This window comes from Mytilus galloprovincialis, chromosome 9 (assembly GCF_965363235.1).
Source record: "Mytilus galloprovincialis chromosome 9, xbMytGall1.hap1.1, whole genome shotgun sequence".
NCBI lineage: Eukaryota > Metazoa > Mollusca > Bivalvia > Mytilida > Mytilidae > Mytilus > Mytilus galloprovincialis.
This window is the reverse complement of record NC_134846.1, coordinates 3,461,163-3,482,196: the sequence shown is the minus strand read 5'-3', so window position 1 is coordinate 3,482,196 and position 21,034 is coordinate 3,461,163. Positions and strand designations below refer to the sequence as shown.

The window sequence follows — 21,034 nt, the reverse complement described above, 5'->3', positions numbered from 1 at the left end:
TTGTGATATGTATGAATATTCTTTTATATTTCAATGGGTGTTTGGTGCTCACTATTTGTCTATTCTACATTGGCTTGAGGTATATGTGTATGGTTGAGAACTCCAAAACATTAGTAACCAGCCGCATTTTTGCAACTGCCCCAAGTAAAGAATTTCTATTCTGTATTATTCATGTGTTATTGTTTATTGGTTGTTATTTTTTTTTTCATTTGTATGTTATGGTGTTAACTGTGGCGTCCATGTCGTTGAACACTTATTGTTTAGGGGCCAGCAGAAGCACATTGCAGATGCGAAATTTTCTCGCTGCGTTGACGACATGTTGGTGGTTATGTGGGTTTTTTCTTCTCATTGGTCGGGTTGTTGTTACTTTGACAATCATCTGTCTCAAAAACGCATCTGCACATAAAAGTATATTGCAGCAGTTTTGTTATAAGGTTTGAATGTATATGCAATATTGATATCAGGTGTACTTATTTTTATATATATAGTTCGTTATTTGTTGTACTGTTACACCACTGTCCAAGGTTAGGGGAGGGTTATCCCCTCCACATTCTGTATGTATGTGCCTGTCCAAAGTCAGGATCCTGTAATGCAGTGGTTGTCGTTTGTTTATGTGTTACATATTTGTTTAACGTTCATTTTTTTTTACATAATTTAGGCTGTTAGTTCTCTCGTTTGAATTGTTTTACATTGTCGTTTTGGGGCCTTTTATAGCTGACTGTGCAGTATGGGTTTTTCTCATTGTTGAAGGCCGTACGGTGACCTATAGTTGTTAATTTCTGTGTCATTTGGTCTCTTGTGAAGAGTTGTCTCATTGGCAATTATACCACATCTTCTTTTTTATATTAAATAGCCTACTCAACTTCTTATATGTAACCATATTACGTAAATGACGTACATTTAAATATCATTTAAAGATTACTCTTGTCACATTATCGAATATAACTTACCACAGAATATTTGCAATAAGCAACACAACGGTTTCCACAAATATGTCAGAAAACCCTTAATCTCTCAGAGCACCTGCTATCGTTTCTAATATGTTATGGAGTTCGTATTCCCTGATTTGAAATTGTCTGTACATTGTTACGTGGACTTTGGTTCCATTCTTGATGGTTTGGTTTTTCTGAAGCTCAGTCTTTTTTTCCATTCATGGTGTTTGATTTTGCCCATGAATTTCGAGCAACGGAACTAATAATGTTTAGTTCTTAAACAAGGGTGTGTCATGCATTTTGTAAATGATTACTACGCACAAGACCATAATTTGAGCGGTTGTAAGCAACTTTTGATGATCAACATACGGCGCAAAAAATTCAATTGATTTGAATGGTAATTATTGGTTCTTAATGAATTAGACATTCAACGACAAATGTAGTTATAATCAGTTATAATCAAAATAACCAGGAACCCTAACGTGGAAGTTCTTGTTGTCATGTCGCGTACATATTTATGTATGTAAAAAGTAAAATCACTAAAATACCGAACTCTGAGGACAGTTCAAAACGAAGAGTTCCTCACCAATGGCAAAAAGGATGTTTAATGTTATTGGTAAACCTACCAGATCGGCAACAGTATCGAAGTATCGAATACAGTTGATCCAAAAGTGGTGCTTAAGAATGTTTATCATCTCCGTTTGGTTTTCATTAATTGTCCTTGTCTTGAAGCAACATCATCAAAAAGAAATGGACGGGAGTATGTTATCTCTAAAGTAACTTTATATAGAAATAAGAAGGTGAGGTATGCGTGCATACGAGACAACTCTATATCAAAGTCAAAATATGTAATAAGTAATACAATTAACGGTACCAATTTTCTTGCACCAGATGCGCATTTCGACAATACATGTCTCTTCAGTGATGCTCGTGGCCAAAATATTTGAAATCCAAAGCTTATATAAAAGATGAAGAGCTATAATCGAAAAGGTTCAAAAAGTATAACCAAATCCGTGAAAGGAATCAGAGCTTTGCATGAGGGAGATACATTCACCTATTACATGACAAAATACGGTCTTAAACACGGAGCCTTGGCTCACACCAAACAGCAAGCTATAAGGGGCTTTAACATGATGTATGTAAAACAATTCAAACAGGAAAACTTACTGTCTAATCTATAGAAAAAACGAGAAACTAAAAACACTTATAAACCACATCAACAAACGACAACCACTGAACAATACGTGCGTGACTAGGGACAAATTAGTCAGACTTACGTAAATGGAGAATACCACAACTTGGAACAAACAAGTTGTAACCAGTATTCGCTGCTCAAAGTTTAGCAAAAACTGGACAAATTTCATAATGCAGAAAACAAACCAAAACTGCACGAAAACCCCAGACAAAACGATGGTTTGTCTAGGAATAAACAGACACCCATTTGTGGGATTTTATTTCTATGTTCTGTCGTTGTCATTAGAAAAAAGTTTGCGTTAAGTATATGAACAAATAAACCAATTCAGTTAGATACGTTAGACTAAAACTTAAGATTGAATTTACCCGAATACGTTACTTCATTTGCTTGAAGAGGTGACATATGAATAATTCTTATTCAGTTTACTCAATAATTTGTACCAATGAAATTACACATATTCCTGGTTAAATGATTGCTGCATATATACAAGAAATTTATTAATGGTCAGTCAATAGTTTTTTTGTGTTTTTTAATGTAGACTGTTGTTTGTCTTTTGGTCGTATTCGTTATTTGCATTGCATGGTCAATATGTTGTCGAGTTTTGAGTTTGACCTTCGTTTTTATGGATTTATTCATAACCGATTAAATTATGTGTCAATAAACTTATATTAGTTTTTGTAATAAAGATAATTAAGGTTGATCCATAATTTAAAAAAACATATTTTGCTAAACTACAATTTTCCCTGAATACAATAGTTTTAAATCGAAAAAGATGTTAACTAATACCATGAAAAAAAGCATTTGCATGGTAAATTATTTGAGGCAGACCTTCAGCAAACATGCAGCAGAAATATATATATTCTATTTTAAATCATTCTTGGGTCTTTCTGCATGAATGCTGCCTGCAGATGCACATTAAATGATTGATAGGGATGTTTTATTTAGGGAGATATTGAAATATGAAGCACGAAATCATGAAACGTAATATTAAGGCGTGAATATCAAATTGTTAGAAAAAATCAAAAAGTGAAAATAGCCAAAATTTAAAGGTCGTTAAAAAAACTTTTCCATCATTCCTTCTGTCATGTTTTTTTACACATTCTGTTTTCGTAAATTTCAATTTTCCCTGTAAATCCGCGTAATAGATGTTTATATCGTTCATGCTAAAACAATCTACACTGAAACACCGTACGTCTGGTGACATTTACTAGATATATGCATATATAGGTACATGTATCTGTCGGTTTCAAATTAAAAAGGAATTATTCATTGGCAAGTCCATGCTGTTACGTCTTCGTTCGTAGACTTTAGGTGACGAGGCGTTAGTAGTTAGTTATCAAAGGTACTAGGCTTATAATTTAATACGCCAGACGTGCGTTTCGTCTACATAAGACTCATCAGTGACGCTTAAATCAAAATAGTTATAAAGCCAAACAAGTAAAAAGTTGAAGGGCATTGAGGGCCCAAAATTCCAAAAACGTTGTGCCAAATACGGCTGAGAAAATCTATACCTGGGATAAGAAAATCCTTAGTATATCGAAAAATTCATACTTTTGAAGACAGGAAATTTATAAAAATGACCATATAACTTATATGTATGTTAACACCGAAGTGCTGTCTACTGGGCTGATGATACCCTTGGAGACTAAACGTCCACCCGCAGTGACATCGACCCGGTGGTGTAAATAGTTATCAAAGGTACCAGGTTTGGTTTGTCATTTTTGGGGGACAAAATAGTTAAATCTATTACGACCAAATCATGGAAAGCTGTAAGTAAGATTAAACCGTCATATTATGTACCAACTAGTCATACCATTCATACCAATATATATTTTAGAACGTTTTCTTAAAATGATACAATAAAAGAAACCTTTCAATTAATATGGATAAAATTACTCTTATTGATCGATTGAACACCACTTAGTTGTGACGCAATGAATATTTACAGAGATCCTATTGAAAAGGAATACAACTAATCAGTCATTTGTTTTCTATGTTGTGATTCGTTTACTGTTATTGTTACAAAGAAATCCAATTTTAGCATCGGAACCTTACATAGAAGCGTGAATACGAAATTGTAAGAAAAAACAAATAGCGTAGAATGTCAAAAAGATCAACAACATTTATCTTCTTCTGCAATTGATACACTGCAAAATACATAATTCGTGCAGCGTAACGACGTGACAAGACAAGAATGCTTCCGAAGTTGATTGTTGATTAAAGTCCGAGGTTTGGCATGCCACAAAACCAGGTTCAACCCACCATTTTTTTCTTTTAAAAATGTCCTGTACCAAGTCAGGAAAATGGCCATTGTTATATCATAGTTCGTTTCTGTGTGTGTATCATTTTTACGTTGTGTTTCCGTTGTGTCGTTTGTTTTCTCTTATATTTTAGTATGAATTCACATTACTATAAGACGTGTCACGGTACTTTTCTATCCCAAATTCATGTATTTGGTTTTGATGTTATATTTGTTATTCTCATCGGATTTTGTCTAATGCTTAGTCCGTTTCTGTGTGTGTTACACTTTAATGTTGTGTCGTTGTTCTCCTCTTGTGTTTAATGCGTTTCCCTCGGTTTTGGTTTGTTACCCCGATTTTGTTTTTTGTCCATAGATTTACGAGTTTTGAACAGCAGTATACTACTGTTGCCTTTATTTTAGACATCTTAATAGTCACATGGATAACGGTATTTTACGTTGGTGACAATGAATATGTAATTTATGCATAAAATAATAATCATAATAGTAATGTTTATTTAGGTAAAGACCATATTTATACATAACATTATGAAAGTTAGACACGTGGCTAAATACAACCTATAGATAGTGTAATGGTTGTGACTCTAAGTACATAATACCAAAGTGAATGGTGACCCTTGAAAGCAAAAAGGTTTATTTTTGATGGGGTCCTTATAGTCTGGGTAATAAAACAATTGAAAGTTAGCACCTTAGCTAAATACAACCTAAAGATGTGGTAATGGTTGTGACCTTAGGTGCACTATGCTTAAAGTAAAGGGTGACCAATGAAAGCAAAAAGGCTTATTTCCAATGGGGTCCTGATTGTTAAACATCTTAATAGTCACAAGGATGGCGTTATTTTCAGAGAACACTTTTTCGTTTGCGGAAATGAATATGTAAGTTATGCATAAAATAAGGATATTAATAGTAATGATTATTCAGGTAAAGACAATATTTATACATAACATTATGAAAGTTAAAAACGTGGCTAAATACAACCTATAGATAGTGTAATGGTTGTGACTCTAAGTACATAATGCCTAAAGTGAAAGGTGACCCTTGAAAGCAAAAAGGTTTATTTTTGATGGGGCCCTTATAGTCTGGATAATAAAACAAGTAGTGTATCATTCAATTGTATCGCGATAAATATAGTACCTATGCATCACAGCTTTACAAATTCATATATAATGATATAAAAGCATTGGCACTCATATCACATTTTCTAATATCTATATACAAGCAATCTAATAAAAGATAAAATCTGCATCTGACAAAGGTTGGAATTATGAAAATCATGCAATGATAAACAATCATGAATCTTCTTCCGCACAGTAAAGTAGATGTCATTCATACTATATGATCCTATATGTAAAAGTTGTTTAAATATATTGTCACTGATAATGTTAAAGTTGGTAACACAGTTTAATAAAAACAAAACACGATGGAATGGTCGAATGCTGTACAAGTCATGTACGTACTGCAACTAAATTTTCTTCCTTGGTGTAAAAGTCATCTTGACCTTGTCAACAGGTGTTGTAAATAGCTGTACTGTTGTTTTCATTTCTTGTGTGTCTGTTGGAACCGATACTTGAAAGTGTTGAATAATCTAGAGAAAAAAAACACAACATGTGTTTTGAAAAATTCTTATTAAGTATCAAAAGGTGCGAGCACTACTGGAATGACTGTATGAAAAATAAATATCATTTTTGGGACTACTTTTAAAGTCGCTTTAACTTTGAATATTTATATACAAGTCTACTGACTTGCTACGATACAGAGATGATCATTGAGTCTTGAATCTAAAATACATTTTTTGAGAAAAATAGATCCAAATCATCTCAATCTTCCTTGATTTATGTCAAAAAACATTGGCTACAATGATGGCTTTGCAAAGAGATTGAACTGCTTTCATGGCATCATGCCAGCGGTGTGTTCGCTTCGAGTGCGGAAGGTTTTGTCCTTGGCCGGGTCAAAACAGAGACCTGAAAATTGGAATCTACTAGTTCTTCTTCTCATGCAGATTTAAGGAGTCGGAGAATATATTAAAGGGTGTCTGTGGACTGCTTGCTACTGTGAGAAATAGTCCTTAAAAATGGGTGTTCAATGTGGGGTTCATATTAACATCGCCTAACAGGTTTTCGTCTGGATATGCATGTAATCGTTGCCAATGAACGTAAAACATCCATCCATCATCTTCATCATCATTATCATTTTTGTATTAATCATCAGCCACAGCTTCAGCATCGTCATCAAAGTAATTATAAAAGTTTCAAATGAAAAGACATGATTGTTATAAAAGCAAAACATCTGCATATCGTGTTGCTGTATATCATTTTAACTATGTAAGAAGATTAAATAAATCACCTTTTCAAAAATTTACCCAATAATATAATAAATGTAATCCACGAGCGGTCATGTTGATTATTAGCAAGCACCAAATAAACAATATTAAAATAATAAACCTTAGAATAATAAAAGATTGTAGAATCATTTTAACCTTCAATACAGAACATTCCGTCCTATGGTCTCGTCAAACTTTGTTTTTGAAGTAATGAAAAGTCCATTGAGGACAAAATAGCATGGTTTATGGCATCAATAAAGTAAAAGAACAGACAGGTAAATATAGGAGACGAAATATGATTAAATTACCTTTGTCAGACAAATGAATATTTCATTTTCGGCAAATCTTTGACCAATACACGATCTTGGACCAAAACCAAATGGCTTGTGTGCAAATAGAAATTCCTTGCTCTTTGCTAGTTCATCGGTTGTATTCCGCAGCCATCTTTCTGGAAGAAACTCGGTCGGTTGTGAGAAAAACCGATCGTCTGCTGACATAGAACTCATATTGATGATCATTAATGTCTGCAAAAGAAAACACGTTGATTTACCTTATGTCTACAGCGAATGTGTTGCAACTCAATAGCCACATGTGTTTTCGAGTTTTAGATCATTCAATACCATAATAGCCATGTGAGAGTTGATTTGCATGGCAGATGATGCATGCTTTAATGTGCATCTTCTTAATGAGATTTAAACAACAATAAACTACTGTTGCCTTTATTTTATCATAAATAATAATACATCATTTTGATGTTTTGACTTTTTTTTTTGGCAAGTAAAGTGTATATGATATTAAAAACTGTTTTTAATATAATTTATCTAGATTTTTTGTCGGCAGTCGACAGACAAAAAACCACGTAATTTGAATTTTAATTCCAAGTCTACAAAATAAAGTCGATTCGAACGTGAATGCACCTTAAAACAACAATGACAGACGGTCACTGTCACATTACGAGCATTACATTTGTACTAAAGCTATCCAAGTACCTATGTATTACCAAATAGAATATGTACATGTAGCCAAACCAACAGCTTATTTCAGCTAAAATTTCTTCAAATCACAATAGTGGCGGCAAGTGTTGAAAACCCAATAACTATGCGTGGGTTAGCTTATTTAGTGCACAAATCAATGATATGTCAGGTTGTTAAACTTTCACATAGGTTCATCAGTTTTTTATCTACTTTTACTTCCTTATAAGTACCAAGGGATTGGTTTGCTTAAATTACAGTCCCCTGTCGTTACTTATACAATTATACAAGTGACATGCATGACACACGGTAAAGTCCGCTTCAAGTCTGGGATTTGATCTGCTAAGTGTCTGCAGCAATTTAAGAATATGACATTCAACTTTCAATGTTAAACTTTTAAATGCAATTTTACATTTCTCGCCAGCAAATTTTAAATATCAAATGAAATCTGTGTTCTACATGTAGTAGCTACAATCCACCATTTTCGGCATGAGAAAATGTTGTCAGGAATATGACAGTTGTTATCCATTCGTTTGATGTGTTTGAGCTTTTGATTTTGCCATTTGACTATGGACTTTCCCGTTTTGAATTTTCCTCGGAGTTCGGTATTTTTGTTATTTTACTTTTTCCCGTACTCGGCGGCATATCACCTATTTTTTTACTTGCCATGATCAACACGAGGGATGTCACTAGTTTATTACGAAATACTGCCTACCTTTCTGGAGCAATTTAGTTTGTGTCTGGTTTTTCTTGGGAGGGGAGGTTACTAAATCATTACCTTTCTGTAATGTGATTGGTTGACTATTGTCTTTTCGGTTTTCATCTTTTAAGTCATGGTTTTGTCTTCTTCTTTTTTCGTCATATGGTTTTTTTTATTCTCCCCTTTGTATTTCCCCTTTTTACTGTTTTTAAAATCTCTAAGCAATAAGGAGAGTCTATGAAATACGTCAATATGGCAGAACCGAATGATACAAACAGATCTTAAATGTTCAATATGCATCTGCAAATGTTTGCACCTGTCATAAGTCAGGAATCTGAGGTACAGTAGTTGTCGTCTGTTTATGTAGTTCATACGTGTTTCTCGTTTCTCGTTTTTATATAGATTAGACCGTTGGTTGACCCGTTTGAATTGTTTTACACTAGTAATTTTTGGAGCCCTTTATAGCTTGCGGTTCGGTGTGAGCCAAGGCTCCGTGTTGAAGGCCTTACCTTGACCTATAATGGTTTACTTTTATAAATTGTGACTTAGTTGGAGAGTTGTCTCATTGGCGCTCATACCACATCTTCCTATATCTATATACCTTCAGGATTTTTAACAATAGACATATGATGCGTGCTAAGTTTAGTACTTACAACATGTACGACTGTCAAAACATTTAATTATAAAAAAGAAGATGTGGTATGATTGCCAATGAGACAACTATCCACAAAAGACCAAACACATTAACAACTATAGGTCACCGTACGGCCTTCAACAATGAGCAAAGCCCATACCGCATAGTCAGCTATAAAAAGCCCCGATAAGACAATGTAAAACAATTCAAACGAGAAAACTAACGGCCTCATTTATGTAAAAAAATGAACGAAAAACAAACGACAACCAGTGAATTACAGATTCCTGATTTAATTGTATGTAATCAAGTCTATCGAGCACTTCATGTGATATTAGATATTAGCTTACGTCCTTAGGTAACCGATACCCTCCAATTACTAAATCTGATTCTATAACACGTGCTAATCCTCCTGAAGTTGGAAAGATCACCCTGTAGAACAAAATAACATTTTAAAAAATGATATGGAAAAGTTAATACATTAAACCGTACTTTAATTCTCCGATATAATTTTACATTGCATCTTTTTTTTATTACATTGCCACTGATTAGCCTTGTGTAGAAGAAAAGCGTGTATGGCGAGTATGGCATGCTAATTTTTAAGCATGGTATCTTTGCATTGGTGAGTATTTACTGAAGGTGTTAGGTATAGTTTTGGTTTGTTCAATTTGACCTTAAGGACGCCGAACTATGGAAACAGCATGCATGATGTCATTAATCGTGACTCTGATTGGACTATATCAAGAAATTGAAGAAACCAACAAATACAATATAATTATGCTGCAATAAAAGGAAAACATTGACGGACATAAAATCAAACTTAAAAATGAAAATCTGTTCTGTCAAATTGTTAAGATTTTGTAGGCTTAGCCTTAAATACACGAGCAGGTATATATCACTTACAGGTCCATTAGGTCTACAAATGAAGCTAATGCTGTTCTATTACGCTATTAATAGATCGAGTGCTGTAAACATTACCTTAACGACTTTGTTTTCTTACAAGTGCAGTCTAAAACTTCCAAGGCGTAATAGTATCATCCCTGTCAAATTGTTTGGATTTTGTAAGATAAGCATTTACAATACGAGCAGGTAAATGTCACTTACAGACCCATTAGGTCTACGATTGAAGCTAATGCTGGTAAAGTATGCTATATATTAATAGCCCCAGTGCTATAAACATATCTTATCGACTTTGTGTACTTGCAAATGCAGTCTAAAACTTCCAAGGCGTAGTAATAATTTCAAAGAGTGCAAAATATTATATTTCAAATAAAGCCAAAGAAATAAAAAATGCCAAAATACATATATCACAAATTCAATTACTTGTCAAAATCTGTCCGTTTTCACACATTCGTCATATTTTGCTATTCTTTTACTCGGATAAATATACAATATCATGTACATTGTTGGAAAATATATAATTTATTTTTACCTGCTTTAGAAACATGATGAAAAGCGAGGCTCTGTCGAGATTTTCTCCTGTTTCGTAGCGAGTACAAATTTATTCTATATTTTCCGACAATGTACATATATTGTTTTTATCCTAAAATTTACACCCAGTACTTGAGATCAGCTGTTCATATCGAAATTATTGCTTTTGATTTTTCAAAGAAATTGACATAGTTGAAACGCGGACCGCAATGAGGACCCCAAAATGAACTGTTACCAAGAAAGAAATACCCGTCTTACCGCTTGCTCAACGTCAAAGCGGGTAACAGGAGATTAAGATTGGTCCCCTCCGTAAAACATTCAGTATGCCTTCGGAATATACAAATATAAAGAATTTCAATAACGGCCGGGAAACAGACTACAGGAGATTGTATTTGTACATGTACAAATAAAGCAAAATATTATTTGTATACCTGTTATTTGTACAATATAAGGCTGATTGCAGGATAAATACGATTAGTATACCTATGAGATTCTTTTAGACATGCTTTCACGTACGACATGTTAGCAAGGTGTTCCTTTGTCAATGTTTGGCTATTACCAACAACTTTTTTTATTTCTTCAAACAGACTACTTTGCTTGTCCTGGTTGACAGCTAATAGATATAATAAAAACACCAGTGTATTGGCACTCTACAATGGCAAGAAGTAAAATAACAAATTACTTTCAAATTGTATAATTGACAAAGTTGCAAACATGACCTTTGATGGCTAAGGCTTTTCTTGTTGGTTCTGTGTGGTCATATAATTCAAGTATTCAATTGATTTCAGGTTTATGTGTGAGCGTTTTTGATGAAAGTAAAAATAAATTTTGAAAAGGGCTTCGGACGCAAATATCTTATAAACTGTTATTTTTATTTATCAGAATTATTTTTTAAATTGTCAAATTAATTTGATTTGATTTTATTTGTATCTCCAAAATTCTGGTTTCATCGATTTTTGAATGATTTGTTTCAACATAATACTTATCAGATCTATGAATTTTACATGAAAATTCCTCGAACATCCATATTAATGATATTGTGATATTGCTTCCAAATTCTCAAGTTTTCAAATAAAATGACATCAATGAAACAATGAGACGTTGAAAAAAATGTTCTCAGACTGCATGCAAAAAAACATTTAAGTTTAGATTATACCAAGCTTTGATCTTTTTTGCTATTTAGCCATTTCTATTTATTTTTAAAGATAATGATATGTTCATGGTCAACATTAATTTTGTTGTTTGTCGCAAACATCATATGGTGTTAACAGATAAAGAATAATGGAATGTATCAACTTTTCAAATCTTTAATATACTGAATGATTGATTGGCGTTGGTTTAATGACAAATATTTAATGCGCATGCCTGTTCAGTGCGATCTCAAATATTACTTTTTATCTAAGATAAATGAATGAGACATAGACCGCAATCAGTACTGTGATTGTGACGTCAAATTTTATGAAGACAACATGCGATATCTTCGATTGCAACCCACATCGTATCATAAAAACTCGGTTTTTAAGTCACACAATTCATATATATATATAAAATGATTTGGTATGAGTGTCAATGAGACAACTTTCCATCAAAGTCACAGTGTATAAAAGGTCAAAGTACGGTCATCAGATTGCCCAGAGAATACGACAGTACATTCTGCACATAATTATTTTGAGGTACCCTTGAGCTCTGTTAATTTATGCTAAATAGAGAAATTCATGAATGTTGGAAGTTATTACATAATAATTCTATTTAATTATTATGTCTATAATAATTCTATTTAATTATTATATCTCCGTAATTATATTGCAGGGGAATCCGAATTTAACAGAAACAGTTTAATAAGTTTAGTCATGTCCTGACCGAACTTACCGAGTCAATACCTGCACCAAATAAGTCCATAACAATACTGTTAACTTGATCATCTGTTACTCTGCTATCGGAAAGTAAAGAGTACATAAAGTTCGGTTCTTTTTCAAGATATTCATCCAGTTTACCTTCGTGTTGTAATTTTGTCAAGAAATCTTTTTGTAATGCTAGCTCAGCATTTACTATTCTGTAAAAACAATTTTTGTGTTTAAATTGATGATATAATCTTTCAACCTGATAAATTTTAATGCGTATTTTGTACTTTGCATTTATGTGATTCGAGCTTCACTGATGAGTCTAGCAGACACAACGTGTGTCTGGCGTCTAATTGTAAGACGTGTGTTCTGTCTCTTTGTAATCAATGTGGCCTTCCAACTGTTAGGTTTGAGTGCCACAGTTACTGATGATTCTTAAACAAAACATGCTTCGCAGGTTTAACGCCTGACATCTTTGATGAATTTCATGAACAATTGGTACTAAGAACATCAAATTTATTTTGTTAAAGATATTTCCTTACTCCTAAAAACAAAATAATTATATTTAGATTTACCTGTGTACGTAATCTTATTAAACGCCGTTTTGTCCAAGGTTAGAGTTGTCTTTTTGACATTATTTTACATCCCCCCTTTTTTTTTAAATTGTATTTATATTGTGTCATGGTCAAATTTATTTTTTCAGTGTATGTTTACTTGTTTTTGTTAATTATGATATGTCATTTTGATCGATCGAGTTAAGCCATTTCAATTGATATCTTATAAAGTGTCTTTCTATGTTGTAATGTTACACTTCTGTTTCAATTTCAGGTGAAGGTTGGGGCGTGTTAAAACGTTTAAACCCGCTACATGTGTTTGCACCTGTCCTAAGTTTGTTGTTCAGTGGCTGTCGTTGGTTTTTGTGGTTCATAAGTGTTTCTCGTGTTTTTATGTAGATTAGGCCGTTGGTTTTCCTGTTTGTATTGTTTTACATTTGTCATTTTGGGACCCTTTATAGCTTGCTGTTCGGTGTGAGCTAAGGCTCCGTGTTGAAGGCCGTTGGTTTTCCTGTTTGTATTGTTTACATTTGTCATTTGGGACCCTTTATAGCTTGCTGTTCGGTGTGAGCTAAGGCTCCGTGTTGAAGGCCATACTTTGACCTATAATTGTTTATTTTTTACACATTGTGACATGGATGGAAAGTTGTCTGATTGGCACTCATATCACATCTTCTTACTTCTATTTATAATGTGAATTGCTTGACTATAAACTATACAAAACACTTACTCGCCAAATGTAAGCATATTTTCCTCGAATCGTTTATAAAATGGTGTTCTAAAGTACAAATAAGATTTAAATGGCATAAACAAAGCTTCTTGGAACATATCAAGCACATTTCGTATAATTGATGCTACAACTGCTGGCGTGTTCTTTTCAGTATCTAAGCAGCCTAGTCTTTTATTAAGGGTCAACATCCCTACACCTGAAAAATATCAATAAGTATTATTACTCAAAGAAATATTCCATTGTTATAGAATAAAGAATGGAAACGGGAAATGTGTCAAAACGAAAATAACCCAACCAAAGAGCAGAAAACTATATATTTGAATAAAAGAGAGGCGAAAGGTACCAGAAGGACATTCAAACTCCTAAGTTGAAAATAAACTAACAACGCCATGGCTAAAAAAAACCTAACAAACAAACAATAGTACACAAAATAAAACATAGAAAACTAAAGACTGAGCAACATAAACCCAACCAAAAACTGTGGGTGATATTAGGTGCTCCGGAAGGGTAAACAGATTCTGCTCCACATGTGGCATTCGTCATGTTACTCATGTTAGTACAAACCCACTAATCAGTCTTAATTCGGTAGTTCACATTCGGGAAAAGGGTACGAGAACGGATATTCAATAACGGTCAACCAACTGGTGATGGCGTCCGTAAAACTTACGAAGGGATGATTTCAGCTTCACCATTTGGAACTCTCGGTTTAATAATATTGCCTTTTTCTATTCTATAGTATACTTACGTTCGGCACTAGAGAGAACATAAATTCTATTTGCTTTGGATTTTCCGAAATGCCTCAAAGCTGTTCAACTTACTTCATCTAAGATGTATTCAGTAACGGTAAACAAAAAAATATCTAAAGTCAATGTTGAGTATGAAGATAAAAATAAGCTAATTGTTATTTTTATATACATATGAACATTTGTGGATCTACAATCTATCGATACATGTATCTTTCTTTTCCCTGACTGTTAATGACGTATTAAAAAAAATCCATTGGATGTTGGGTGTGAACTGATTGATGTTTTAGTCTTAGATGCATAATTTTGTTATTATTTGTTATTGGCTTGGAACTAGCTGTCAGTAACTGCGAGTATTCTAAGATCTCTGAGTGTCTTTTTTTTTTGTTGTTGTGGGGATGCTTTAAAACAATGCCACGTCCGGTGTGTGTTTTTTATATGTTTTTTCCGCTTCGCATCGATTTGATGAGTTAAGCCCTTTTCAACTCATGTTTATGGTTTGTTCTTATATTGTACTGTTACACCAGTGTCCCAGGTTACGGGAGGGTTTAGTGACAACAAACTAGTTTAATCCTGTCACATTGTGTATATGTCTGTCCCAAGTCAAGAGCCTATAATTTAGTGTTTGTTGCTGTATATCATCATGTGTCTTTTGTTCTGTTTTGTACATAAACTAGGCCGTTAGTTTTTATGTTTGAATTGTTTTATATTTGTCATTTTGGGTCTTTTATAGCTGACTATGCGGTATGGGATTTGCTCATTGTGGAAGGCCGTACGGTGGCCTATAGTTTGAACTTCTATGGGATTTGGTCACTTGTGAATAGTTGTCTCATTGGCAATCATACCACATCTTCTTTTTTTATAAATAACTTTAAAAGGGGATCTAGGGAATATGGCTGCAACCCAACGCCATTACCAATAGACACATAGAAGTCAGCAAACAACATCAACATCAAAAAAGTGTCTACTTAATATTTCAAACTTTTGATTGTCTAGAAAATTGGTAAATGGATTCACCAGAAACTATTAAAGATCGGCTATTTATACCAAATTACTCCTATTTACAAACCAAACAACTTCAAAAGCCTTTATATATATGACAACCATTGACCAAGTTCCATACTAATCGATTTACGACACTCGTCTTTTGTTTTAACTCAATGACATCGTAAGTTTGTTTTCGGCTCGGCTCGCGAGTTTGAAATTCACTTTGGTATCTTTCGCCTCTCTTTTACTTACTAGTATGGAAAATAATAAGAATAGACCACACTTAAAACTTTAAACAATCAACACAATACTGTGTATATTTTACCTACTTTCAGTTGTGTAGTTTAGAAGTTCATAGAGAAGATCGTCAACTTTAGTTTTCTTTCGTAACACTTTTATGAAATCGTCTGTAACCGATTCGATTAAGGGGACATAACTAGCTACAACGGCTGGACGTAACATTTTCTCCTGTGCTGGTTTTCTTCGTTCTGCCCATTCTTGTCCATTTCTATAAAATGATGAGAAAAAAATCAATAATAATTCTATTTTGCTTGATGTACGTCAAGTGGAAAATAATTCTTGTATATCCAGGACGTCAAAAATTACCCATCATCAAGGGGACGACCATTTGGTTCTCTGATTGGATTAAGAGTTGTGAAATGAATATGCTGGCCTGGGTAAGAAATGAAAACGAATAAGTTGCCTAAAAAGGATACAAATGAATATTCTGCAATGCAAAATACAGCCATTTGCAGGAAATAATTGTCTACAAAATAAAAAACCGCAAAATAAATAAAGCAGTCTAATATAACAGCGGAAAATGAAGGACAATGAATATTACGTCAGCGTAAAAGTATCATGACTCGGTTAGGTCAAAGGTTAAGTTGTAATTTGCTGCGTTTCCGCGCTATGAACGCGGCATTAGGAGCAAGACCACCAACGACTAAACAGTTCGGATTCAAACCATGCGTCCGGGTCTAGGTAACCTTGTGAGCAAGTAAGTTCGTTAAAACCAGGCTTATATCAGTGACACATTAACAAGTTCTCGTCCTGATATGCATGTGACATTTGCCATGTTTATCCATAATCATATCATCATCTTCATCAACAACTTGATTTATATCGTAACATACTTTTTGGTGTCACAAAAACAAACTTTCTCACATCGCATTTCATTGGTCAATAGTTGACATATCTGATACTGTGGATGGAGTGGTTTGCTGCATAGTTTTTGTTCCAAGTTCAATTTTTTATTTTTATCGTTACTTAATATCTGATGGTATTTTGTGAGTTTGTAGGTGCCAGATTTTCTGTTTTGATTTAAGTTTTAGATATTGATCCGCAGTTTCGCGCATTTAGGGTTTTCTGTAGATGCAAAAAAAACAAAAAGAAGACATGATATGTTCCATATGATTCTCAACATTAACGTCATACTTACAGTAAAACCATTCCCTTTGTGGTTTTAGTTCTCTTATGAAAAATGTTACTTATATCAAAACCAATCTTCTCATGCTGCTCATAATGTGCTTGAAGGACGGTTTTAGCATAGTCTGGGTGACTTAGGATTACCATCTTGTTTGGTCCAAATTGTATCTTGTATATATCCCCGTATTTTTGTTTTAAGTTGTCCAGTACAATATTGACATCACCTGGTTGATATTTACCTATAAATAAAAGATAACAAATCATTTTATTTTTTATGAAACGAATCATAAATTGTTGAAATGTTGGGGGTTTTTTAAATACAATTTCTGCGGTCAATGTACAATGATGATTGTTTAGCAGATATAAAAAAGGAAAATATATTTCTGTTCTTCAAATGACCCATACTATCAATTATGCAAAGCTAAAACTCTTTCGTTACCTTCTTGAACATATGATCCTCATTATATATATAATGTCATGTGTATATTATTCTATTTGGCGGCCATTTTGTTCAAGGTTATGGTTGTGTTTCTGAAATTGTTTAACATTTCATCCCTTATTTGATTGATTTTGTATTAACATTGAATTATAGATCAAATTTATTCGTTCAGTGTATATTCACTTAACGTTTGTGTTAATATGTCGTTTGATTCAGTTAATTTAAGCAATTTCAATTGATATTTTATATAGTGTGTCTTACTATGTTGTGATGTTACACTATTGTTTCAGATAAGAGTGAAGGTTGTACATTAAAACGTTTAAACCCACTGCATTTTTTTTCAACTGTCCTAAGTCAGGAACCTGGTGTTCAGTGGTTGTCTTTGTTTATGTGGTTCATACATATTTCTCGTTTCAAGTTTTATATAGATTAGACCGTTGGTTTTCCCGTTTGAATGGTTTTACACTTGTCATTTTTGCGGCCTTTTATAGCTTGCTGGTCGGTGTTAGCCCAATCTAATTAAAAACCGATCTCTCATCGCTCCTGTTTCTGATATGTCGCTAATTAAAAACCGATCTCTCATCGCTCCTGTTTCTGATATGTCGCGTGGGAGATCTAAGTTAAACGAAACCCCGCTTTGAGGTCACATGTGAGTGACCTCGTAGGTGTGTCTTTTTCGACCAATGAAATTGAGTCTTCCACGATCTTGGAAGTTTAACGTAAGGCAAAGGGATGTAACTCATTTTATTTACGACGAAATCGTCAGTCATAATAATTCATAAACTTTTTTGATTGGCTTATTAATAGGTCGTCAACTCATTTGCATATCTTTATAAATTCATGACTTTTAGTTCACTCACATGTGACCTCAAAGCCGGTTTCGTTAGATCTCCCACGCGACATATCAGAAACAGGAGCGATGAGAGATCGGTTTTTAATTAGATTGGTGTTAGCCAAGTTTCCGTTTTGAAGACCGTACTTTGATCTATAATGGTTTACGTTTATAAATTGTGACTTGGATGGAGAGTTGTCTTATTAGCACTGATCATACCACATCTTCTTATATCTATTATATATGAAATTTGATTATCGAAACAAGATATACTTACTGTTGACCGGTTATATTTATTCAATTTGATATCAAATCAACTTCGATAAAAATTCGACTAGCCATACGAAAACTTCACCTGACATACATGTATGTCCCTAAGTGATTATCGTCATTGAGCTGATTTTCATATGTACCAATATTGACACGTTAATAGGATAACTGGAAGCGACTGAGTAAGGATTTCGGTGCTCAGTGATACGTAGACTGGTTCCCGATCGCAATATTCAGTATGTTACACATATACCAATATAGCGTATGGCTATCAGCTAATACCTGAATCGTAGTACCGGGAACCAGGATAAGTGATACGCTTCACCCAACGACGTTGTCAATACGTAATGGCGGCCATTGTTTGACTACTGAGCGCCGCCGAATCACATTTTGGCCAAAAAGGCACATCCTGTTGTCCTACTGCATCACAGATTAATATTTCAATTTTAAATATGTCGTATCAAAACCTATCTCGGTCTCAAAACAATATTTAAAATACCATGTGCAAAGATATTACACTCCATCCGTATACTTACTAAAAGGTTTAAAATGTAATGCCGCGCCAAGGTAAGGTATGTTATAAAGTCCTCGAGGCCCAGGGACTTGATTGAATGGTTTAACATCCGCAGATAGCGGTGGTTCATTTCTGGCATCTGCAATGGTTGTGGAAGTACGACATGAATAGCACTGTACTGTTAAGCCCTTTATAAACTTTGAACTTGGCTGAAGAATTCTGTGCACATTCATCATATCTGGAATTATATTCAAAAGCTGTTTATTATAGAAAAAATCCTTGGTATAATAAAAGATGGGGATGCTTTTTGTTTGCCAGTCCTTAACCATGTGTAAACAAATGTTTATGTTTTAACATGTTTAACCCCTCCGCATTTTTGCGCCTGTCCCAAGTCAGGAGCCTCTGGCCTTTGTTAGTCTTGTATGGGTTTTTTTAATTTTAGTTCATTTACATGTATATGTTTTGGAGTTAAGTTGGACGTGCATTTTCACTGAACTAGTACACAATTTTATTTAGGAGCCAGCTGAGGCCCACCTTCAAGTGCGGTATTTTCTCGCTGCGTTGAAGACCCATTGGTGGCCTTCGGCTGTTGTCTGTAACAGTTCTTTGGTCGGGTTGTTGTCTCTTTGACATATTCCCCATTTCCATTCTCAATTTTATATCTCTTTTTTAAGAAAATTGCCGACATTTAGAAAACACATTACACACTCCACACCAGAGACAAGTAGAGTCTACTTAAAACGATGAAAATCTTAATTTGAAGTCACTATTCGCATCAGTTCTGCAACGGGTTTTCTTGTTAATTTTTGCCTTGCAAAATAACTTTTCGACAAGCGATAATATGGGAATCATTTACGGATAACTTTTTAAGTGACAGATATTTTGCAATACAATATTTCTATATTGTTTCATCCTTGTTTTTATCATTACTAGCTCAATCCTAATAGTTTTATATATTAAACAGTACCTTTACTCTTATTACTTTATGTAAACTAAGATCGATATCAAATGAATTCATGACTCAATGTCTGTGACTATTCCGTATAAAACGTTGTCAAACTAAGTATGCAAAATCGCATGATAGAAAGTGGTTGTGCTTGTAGAAAAAACAACAAGATCGGTGTATGAGTCATTTTACTCCATAAGCTCCGCCTGTGAATTATAGTTCAGTGAAAGACATTTGGTTAACTACAATGCCATGTTAGGGGTTCCATCTTCTATTTAAGGTGTTAAGTGATCAAGTTTGGAAGAAAACTACTTATCTACTATTGGTACTTCAAACGAAAAACTGAGTTTAGTGAGTGCTTAATGTCGAAAATTACCATTTATACATTCAAATGAAATCAGAATACTAGTAAGTTGGTGTTGTACTGAGGTGCTTCAGTTGAACTAATAGATATGTGTCCAACCTCCATCAGCAACACCTCTCCTAAGGTTTGGGTTGGTAGAGTAGTAGATTACATTGTAACGTCGTAGTGGTCCCTGCGTCGATCCCCGGTGACGCAGTTGTTACTATTGAAGAACAATCACGCTCTACTTTAAATATTCTTTGAATATATTTTTTTTCTAAATCAAGAATGGGATTGCAGTACTAAACTGGTTATACATAAATGGAGATGATGCCCCCGCTTGCATAATTATATATAACTTTATAAATGGTCATAAAACGGCAAAAGTAACGACACCCAAATTCTAACTAGGTCTGTATGATGTGGTAATTAGCATTTTGTATAAGTGGCATTACATTTGGTTGAGGCAAACTAAAGTTACAGAATAGAAACCAATATAAGAATGTACGGACGTTAGTGCGTGCGTGCGGACGGACGTACAGACAGACAGACGGAAAGGGCAAGGGTATAACACTAAATGCCCCCTCCTGTGACGTCATCGGCATACAAAGGCTGGTTATAAAAGAGCGACTGGACAAATAATCAAGTATAGTTTACCAAAATACAGAAAGTACATTGAAATTGTGGAATATTTAACAGTGTATAATTATTTATAGAAATTATCTATGTTTATTCAGTCAATAATGAAGCACGTTGACCTTTAACATATTTAATTCTAACCTATTTTGATTTAATATAATAACCACAACATTGATAGAAATTATGCATGTCTGTTTTTTTAAGTGCATGACTGTATAACTAATATACTCTCTAAATAGTAATGTATTAAAATACTTACTTCATAAAATTGCTTTCATAAAAAAAAACATTGTTTACTTCAAGATTTTTAGTTCCGGTACGCCTACATTTG

At 33.9% G+C, this 21,034-nt stretch overlaps 1 protein-coding gene across 1 annotated transcript; it reads right to left on the bottom strand.

Annotated features, from left to right (window-relative positions):
- Nucleotides 1-5,373: 5,373 nt before the first annotated feature.
- On the bottom strand, nt 5,374-21,034 carry LOC143044273 (cytochrome P450 10-like). The gene is made up of 10 exons (XM_076216209.1): nt 20,963-21,034; nt 18,798-19,013; nt 16,734-16,959; nt 15,625-15,803; nt 13,566-13,761; nt 12,310-12,493; nt 10,924-11,090; nt 9,360-9,441; nt 7,016-7,231; nt 5,374-5,972 (listed from the first exon to the last, which is right to left on the bottom strand). The coding sequence occupies exons 2-10, from the start codon at nt 19,009-19,011 to the stop codon at nt 5,850-5,852; spliced, it is 1,587 nt and encodes a 528-aa protein (XP_076072324.1). The 5' UTR covers nt 19,012-19,013; nt 20,963-21,034; the 3' UTR covers nt 5,374-5,849.

What these genes read in the sequence shown, in the direction of transcription:
- LOC143044273 (XM_076216209.1), bottom strand. Translation starts at nt 19,011, where the DNA reads ATGATGAATGTGCACAGAATTCTTCAGCCAAGTTCAAAGTTTATAAAG. An exon ending in TGTCTAAAAGAATCTCATAG is followed by an intron (nt 9,442 to 10,923) that starts GTATACTAATCG and finishes TTTGTTCTACAG; the next exon opens with GGTGATCTTTCCAACTTCAG. An exon ending in TATTCATTTGTCTGACAAAG is followed by an intron (nt 5,973 to 7,015) that starts GTAATTTAATCA and finishes TTTTTTCTCTAG; the next exon opens with ATTATTCAACACTTTCAAGT.